This window comes from Neovison vison, chromosome 7 (assembly GCF_020171115.1).
Source record: "Neovison vison isolate M4711 chromosome 7, ASM_NN_V1, whole genome shotgun sequence".
NCBI lineage: Eukaryota > Metazoa > Chordata > Mammalia > Carnivora > Mustelidae > Neogale > Neogale vison.
Window position 1 is genome coordinate 55,428,349 of NC_058097.1, and position 8,358 is coordinate 55,436,706.

The 8,358-nt window shown below is 49.1% G+C and overlaps 1 protein-coding gene across 1 annotated transcript; it reads left to right on the forward strand.

The window, feature by feature from the left end:
* Window positions 1-2,597: 2,597 nt before the first annotated feature.
* Window positions 2,598-7,695, forward strand: LOC122912001 (carcinoembryonic antigen-related cell adhesion molecule 21-like). The gene is given in 5 exon segments (XM_044257244.1): window positions 2,598-2,852; window positions 3,673-4,032; window positions 5,684-5,819; window positions 5,821-5,957; window positions 7,175-7,695. Coding segments are annotated over 5 exon segments (777 nt in total). The 5' UTR covers window positions 2,598-2,788; the 3' UTR covers window positions 7,255-7,695.
* The last annotated feature ends 663 nt before the right edge of the window (window positions 7,696-8,358 follow it).

Here is an 8,358-nt window from a genome sequence, read left to right on the forward strand (position 1 = left end):
AAACAACATGTGTGAAGAACCTTCTTGCTTCCTAAGTGGTGTGCCCATAGTAGATGATCAGGAGGGGCCGGGTTTTTGAGAAGTGCCTTTCTGGCTTCACTTACTTCTTGGTTAAGTCTATCTAGCACCCGGAAAGTTTTATTTAGAACCCTGCTGATTAAACATATGTTTGCCTTATTTCATGTTTTAGTCCCAGCGTAAGTCTCCAAAGTCCCACCGAAGAGGCAGCCAAAACTATTGTGTTTGCTTCTCCGAAGTTGATCTCACATTGTCTAGCTTAAGCAAACAACATTTAAACAAAATTTTTTTATTAACATATAATGTGTTATTTGTTTCAGGGTACAGGTCTGTGATTCATCCATCTTGGACAATTCACAGTGCTGGCAAACAACATTTCAAGATAATCAGAATTAGGATTTAACATCCACAACGGTGGGTTACTGAAACGTAATTTCTCTCTATCATACCCCTCATTTTCAGAGATGGTCGAATCAAGACTAATGTATTTGCAAGACAAGTCCAATTTTAACAAACTTGTCCTAATTATTTACAGAAGCTCAGCAAGAATAACAATTGACCATGGAGCACTTTTAAAATTGGCTTTGCTGGAATTTTTTCCAAGGAATCTCTAGGTTGAACTTTCAGCAGCCTCCCCAGGCCCGAAGCCAAGCCTAGTACTTACCATCAGCCGTCCCTGCAATACCTGGGCAGGTGAATTCTTCTTCCTGAGGCCCCCAAAGTACCTGAGATTCCTTCACCTGCCAGGAAATAACATGCTTTATTCAACTGGTGAGACTGCTGGGAACTCGGGAAGCAAGGTATCAGGCCAGCAGTTCCAAGGGGCTTTATGGCTCCAGGTTTCATAAAGTCAACCTCAGTGCCTTAAAGCTGTCTGGTCCTATTTGAGTCTATGCACGTCTTTCTCAAATATGCCATTGCAGTCGAAGCCTTGGTAAAATGACCAATGTTTTCAATGGTGTCTGATCACAAGGAGAGCAGATTCTTGTTGAACTCATTCAAATGACTGTAGTTGCCATGGAAGAAAGAATGCTAACTGAGACCTTTTGGATTTCAGAGGGTTCAGGTAGAGAGAAAAATTAAATGCCTCCATTTCTTTACAAATGCATGCTTTATTGTATTTCTGTAAATTATCCTTATGTTAAGAGAAATTTTTCTCAATATGGAAGACAAAATATTAGAGAAGCAGCAATGTTTTCCACAACAGTCCCAAAATCATAATCATTTTCTTAGTTTATTTAGTCCCATGTTACTAATTCTTGTTTAATTTAAATACAGCTTTTAGTTAGTTCTAGAAATTCTTACCCATTTTAGTTTGGGATTTTAAAGATATCAAAAACCTCTCTTTGGGCTAAAAGTCTTTTCTGTGAATCTTCTTTTTTTTTTAAGATTTTATTTATTTATTTGACAGGCAGAGATCACAAGTAGGCAGAGAGGCAGGCAGAGAGAGAGGAGGAAGCAGGCTCCCCCCTGAGCAGAGAGCCTGATGTGGGGCTCGATCCCAGAACCCTGGGATCATGACCTGAGCTGAAGGCAGAGGCTTTAACCCACTGAGCCACCCAGGCGCCCCTCTGTGAATCTTCTTGAAGATGAAACTCATTTTGTAAATGACAAAAGACTGAAATGTAATTGACAAGGAAATTTAATTATTTTTGTGACATAGAACATTTTAATGATTTGAATGTTAAGGAATGACCTTATGGCTAAAACATATTAAAAGTCTAAGAAATGCATATCATCTTTAGGACAGTTTTAGCATTTACCCAGATAACATAAGGTAAGGCTTATCATTATTCACTTGACCTGCTTTCCAGGTAATTTAACCTACCATATAAACAAGTGTACTGGTCAAAAAGACCTCATTTGGGGGACCCCGGGGCTCTGTGTGTGGTGCCCACAGACTCAAGACCAGGACATAGCAGGGAAGTGGGGAGAAGGGCCATCCTCTAAGGGAACCGGGTCCCCTCAGACTTGCTGTTCAGAGTGTGCTCTCTGGACCAGGATGGTCAGCATCACCTGAGGGCTTAATAGAGGCAAACTCTGGGGTCCACTCCACACCCGCTGAGTCAGACTCTGCATTTTCACAGGATCTTCAGACCCTCTGTGGGCACAGGAGGGGCAGAGGCGGCCACACCCCCGCATCATGGGGTCTCAGCCTGGCTATGCATCTGTTGAAGCAGCATTTCTAGGTGTCCCCTGGGCATTCACAGTCTTGATACAGTTCCACAGGTGATTCCAGCGGAGAGTTGGGGTAACATCCCAGTGACAGGAGCTCCTGAGGCAGCCCCCAGGCTCCTGCTCCGAAGGGGAAAGCCACAAGGGGAGGAGAGAGGGCTGTGGGGTTGCTGACCCTGTACCTTAACCCCAAGCTGTGTGGGTCTCTAGACCCCAATGCCACAAGCTTGTGCTTGTCCAAATAAGGGCAAGTGCGTGCTCCCCAAATAGCTGGGAAATCACACTTGAAGAGGGAGAGGCCGCAGCAGTTGCCACAGAACGGAAATGTAGACAGAAATGAAAAAGAAAGTAGGGGACAAGGAAGTGGGGAAGGAGGGGAGGGGAGTAAGAGGTAGAGGAGGAGAGGGGCAGGACCCTTGCAGAATCCCTGCGCCTGCCCATGTGACCCAGCCCATATTTCCTGCCCCAGGTGCAGCACCCTAGAAAGGCAGGAAGGAAAGCAGGCCAGGTACATTAGGACACCAGTACCCCTCCTGAGCGTTTCTGGAACAGAATCTCTTCTCACCGAGGGAGGGACAGAGCTGGCAGAGGCACCATGGAGCCCCATTCAGGCCCTCCACGAGGAAGACGTGTTCCCTGGAAGGACCTCCTGCTGGCAGGTGAGTGCCCCCAGTTCCCTGGGAAGGGGCGGCAGGGTGGGAGAGAGAGGCTGGTTGGGGTCTCTGGGAGGACAGGGCTCTGAGAGTGGACAAGGGAGCAGGGCAGGACTGGGGGAGCCGCTCAACGACAGGACTATCTCAGAATCTGGAAGTGGTGAGCCAAGGGCTATTCCCCAAGTTACTCATCACTGAGCACTGAATTTGGAAAACTGATGATAACAACAACCAGGGACCCTAACTGCTGTCCCTTCCCACCAACCTGAGATCTTGACAAGTGCCAGACTTGGAGGGACGTGGGGACACATTCATTCAGCCCTGGTATTTGCCGCCTGCCCCACCACGGGGGTACAGCACACAATAGACAAGCCCCTGCCCTCCCCGTGCTCACTTCTGTGGGGACGAAGACAGACACCCAGAGACATCTAGAATGTGAGGTCAGGTTCTGACAAGCATCATGAAGGGAACAGAACAGGGAAAGTTCAGGACGTGGAGACAGAGGGTCATCAGAGGAGGTGGTCAGGGCAGGTCTCTCCGGAGGACCCCCTGAGCGTGAGCAGATATCTGAGGGCAGTGAGGGAGTTAGCGACAGACATGGGAGGAGGTTGTTCCAAACAGAGGAAGTAAGTTCAGAGATGAAGCAGTGCGGTCATGCCGCTGACCTTGACCAGCAGAGACACACACAGACACACAGATACCCGTGCACACTCACACACACACACCCCGAGGCTAGGGGATGAGGACCTGCTCCGTCTGCAGGGCCCCAGCTTTCCCTCCGACACCTAGGTCCAGACCCTGATCCGTCTGCTCCCTTCCCTCCTAGTCTCGCTCTTAACCCTCTGGAACCCGCCCACCACTGCCCAAGTCACTGTGGAGCCCGTGCCGCCCAGTGCTACCGAAGGGAAGGACGTCCTTCTGCAAGTCCACAATCTACCTGGGTATACTGGACGCTTCAACTGGTTCAAAGGGGCCACAACAGAGGAGAACCATCGTATTGTATCATATATAGTAGATACACAAAAAACTATCTCAGGACCTGCACACAGCGGCAGAGAGACAGTGTACCCCAATGGATCCCTGCTGTTCCGGAACATCACCCTGAATGACACAGGAGTCTACACCCTACAATTCATAAATAGAAATTTTGAAGTGGTACAAGTAACTGGACAGGTCCGCATATTCCGTGAGTAATTCCCTCTCACCTCTGGTGCTGGTTGGGGTGAATTCCTGCTTCACACAGGATGAACAGGCTGGGACTGGGCCTCTTTCCCCCTCTGCATTATGTCCCGTGTGGGGGAAGAGTTCCAGCATTTAGTGCAGCACACACAGTGGAGACTAACTTCCTGAAATTGGAATTTCTTTCCTGGAATCCAGACTCTGGGATCATCTGAGAAAGAACCTGCAAGGTCAGTCAGGGCCATCTTGGGGGGGGTCTCCAATATCCTCATCAGAGCTCAGCCCAGACCACTGTCTCAGGGATCCTAACTCTAGTGACCCTGGGGCATCTGTGCCAAGATGGGGTTGGGGCCCTTGAGCAGAGCTGACTGTGAACAACCATTTCTAGCTGCCCAAGCTGGTCCTCAGCCAGGGTTCAGTCTCAAGAGCCACATCTGGGGAGGGGCCAGCCTGATCCTTCACCTGAGGCTCAGCATGGACAGCACAGACCTAAAAAGCCCCCAGTCCATTAGCCAACTGCTCTGGGGGACTTGGGGGACACCAGAGGGAGGGCAGCACCATCAGAGAGGAACAGAGCAAAGAGAGGCTCCAGACCACCCCTCCTCCACCAAGAATCAAGCCCAGGGAACCTTCTCTTGTGGAGCAAAGTAGTAAGAGCTGCCCTTTGATTCCCCAGCTGCTATAGCCCAAATTAATGTCAGGTATTTGGGGTTGTTTAAAGGATAATTCACAGGCCTAGCAAGTAGAGGTCATTTATCATTCTTCCTGGTGCATTAAGGGGAAACCAAGGCACAGGGAGATACAGTCACTGAATCAGGGTCACACAGACTGAGGAGCAGCAGATGGGAGTGACCCCGGTTCTGTGTGCAGACACAGCCCCGTCTTCTCCTCCATCAGAGGGAGGGATGCTGGTGTGGGCGGTGAGAGCAAACAGAGGCTCCCTCCATGTTTGCTCTGGAACCCAACACCCTTTGTCAGAACGAGCTGGCCGCCCCTCAGATGCCTGAGCCTCACCTCCCTGTTCTAGACTTGAGATCTGATTGTTTCCTGCTGTCTTCCTGTCCCTCCCACTGGGGTGTCAGGGAAAGGACTGGCCTTCTGCTCCCCATCCTGCCCCTAAAACCAGCCCAGGGTCCACATGTAGGAAACTCAGTTGCTTTTGTTGGGGAAGGGAGGGAAGGGTGTGGGAATTTCTCCCAACAAGGGCAGGGAGCCTGGTGGTCAGACCTCCTAGGATCCTGCACCTCAGATGCCTCTCTGAAGAGATGATGGGTCGTTCATTCCCTCAGCACCCCTGCCCCTTACTCATCCCCTCGCTCTCTGCTGGTCATTGGTCCAGCTCTTGCTCATGATACCGAGGCTGCTGGCCACATGAGCTAGAGGTTCCTGGTGCTGATGCCACCGTGATGTCTGGGTGGAGCAGAGACATGACTGAGGGCCAGAGGGAACCTGAGGGTCAGAGAGCGAGGGACAGACCTCTCCTTGCAGATCATCACCTGAACACAGACACTCATCCTTCTGCAGACAGCAGGGCCATCCTCTGGGGCATCTTCACAGAGTTCACTGGGGTCCTCGGACTGGCTGGCACCTCAGAAGAAGGAACTTAGCCCCAGGCCTGAGGCCCATTCTCATCAGCCACCTCCTGGGTTTCCCCACAGAACCCTTGGCCCAGCCCACTCTCCATGCCAGCAACACCACAGTCACAGAAGATGACTCTGTGGTCCTGACTGGCTCCACAAATAACACTGGGTTCTCTATCGGGTGGCTCTTCAATGGCCGGAGTCTAAAGCTCACAGAGGATGACGCTGTCCCAAGACAACAGCACCCTTACCATACGCCTTGTCAGGAAGGAGGATGCTGGGAATTACCAGTGTGAGGTCTCCAACCCAGGCAATTCCAGGAAAAGTGACCCTGTGAGGCTGGCTGTGAGCTGTGAGTGACCCTCAAACTCTCCCCCTTCGTCCCTAATATTTCATGGCAGGTGGCGTGAAATGGGTGGCGGCCTGCAGGATGTGGGAGCCTCCTTCAGGGTCTCTAGAGCAATATGGATAAAATTCCCCAGAATTAGATGAATCTTGTTAGCATCTTGGTTCTGATTTTTACTAGTTGTTGGAACTGGGGCAAGACGTTCAACCCCCTGAACCTCATTTTCCTCTTCTCTAAAACTGGAAAGAACTGGGGCACCTGGGTGGCTCAGTGGTTTAAGCCTCTGCCTTCGGCTCAAGTCATGATCTCAGGGTCCTGGGATCGAGCCCCACATCGGGCTCTCTGCTCAGCGGGGAGCCTGCTTCCCCCTCTCTCTCTGCCTGCCTCTCTGCCTACTTGTGATCTCTATCAAATAAATAAATAAATAAATCTTTAAAAAAAAAAACTCGAAAGAACTACTGGATCTCAGGGAAGTTGTGAGAGTAGTTAGTATAGTTAGTATGAGTTCATGAGATGAAATCCTGAGACAGCATCACACTCAGATTCGGGGCTCAGTCAAATTTAGCAACAATTGTCCTTTGGTTATTAACATTTTTGTTGCCAGCTATAATGTCTCAGGGAACTGGGATGAATGTTGTCTGATCACATTCCAGCTCTCTGACCTTCACTGGTTTACTGATTATAGTACTCGCTTTAAGCACTCAGTTGTTCCTTAGGGAAGCCCTTTACACACTGAGTTGCTCATTGTACACAGTGGGTGTGACACCTGGCCCCTCGTGGGCAGGAAAGCAGCAGATGAGTCAACATAAATACTTCCCTCGTGCCTGGCACAGAGCAGACCTCGAAAGCAGTCAGCTGGTGTTATTCTCCTTAATCAGTGTTGAGTGAAGAGGTAAGGGCCTCCCTCTAAGACCATTAATGAGGATGGAACAGAAGACATGAGGAAGAGGCATAACCTGAGAGGAAAATAAACAGGATTCTGTCCTTGGCCCCCATGGGTGGGGAGAAAATGTGAAAATTAAAGGAAGTCCAGAATTTCACTGTGAGGAACAAAAATGATGCAGCAGCCAAGGAGATGGGGACACTGTGGTGACAACACACATGCCACCCAGACCTCAATGGCCTTTCCTTCCTCCCGAAGCATGCCCTTCCCAGATGGCCACTCCTGGTTTCCCCATATTTGGCTTCAGACTCATTCCCCTCCATTTTTCTTTTTATTTCAGATGGAAGAAGCTCCACAGGCCTCCCTGTGGGGTCCATCATTGGCATTGCAATCGGGATCCTGGTCGGACTGGCACTGTAGTTCCCTCCTGGAGTGTCTCCTGCTCCACACAGTTTTCTCATAGTTCCACAGAATTTTCAAGACTTATCACCTCAAAATCATACAAATTCATACATAGAATAGAGAAGGAATATTGCTCCAACTCATTCTGAGGTTAGTAGAACCTTTAAATTGAAATAGGAACAACAAAAGTACAAAAAGATGAAAATATCATACTCAGGAACAGAGAAGAAAAAATACTAAACAAGGTATTTTCAAACAAAATCCAACAGTGTATAGAATAAGACAGTACACCATAACTAAGTTCCAATTGTACCAGCAAAGCAATGGTGATTCAACATTAGAAATTTATAAATGGGGGGCACCTGGGGTGACTCAGTAAGTTAGGCAGCTGGCCTTTGATTGTGGCTCAGGTCATGATCTCAGGGTCCTGGGACTGATCCTATGTCGGCCCTGTGCTCAGCAGGGAGTCTGCTTGAGGATTTCTCTCCCTCTCCCACTGCCCCTCGCCTCTCTCAAATAAATAAATAAATCTTTAACAAAAAGACATTTATAAGTGGAAGAGAGCAGCAACTTCTAGGGTGCCAGCATTGTTCTGTTGCCTGACCTAGCTGCTAGATACAAGGGTTTGTTCAATTTTTGAAGATTCAGTAAACGAAACTGTTCATACTGTAATAGTCCTCTTACCCCCTCAGTTTTTTCCATGATACAGACTCTGCGAAAAGAGCAGAGCAGTGTCGCCCTCGACCCGCAAGGACGACAAGAAGCCCCGGTTCAGATGTATCTTCTCTCTCTTTATTTCCGCAAGTCTACACACTTATATACATTTACATGACCAATCAGCGAGCAAGGTGACCAATAAGGGGCCAAGCAATGGGGAGAGCCAATGAGAATCCTGTTACTATGCTGATTAAATTTGAAACAGCCAATGACTATGTCCTCCTTTAGGCAAGCTTCACCAGAAAGTTCGTTGTTTACTTGCAGCATATTTTGCTGGCAGTGAGCCAAGCGCCATCTTGTAATGGCGGGGACTTTCCCGGCCGGAGGCGGTCCCCGACATCTCCCCCTTTTTTGTTTTATGGCAGAGATCGTGCCTGTCTTAGGTCGTCAGTAGCAGAAAACATC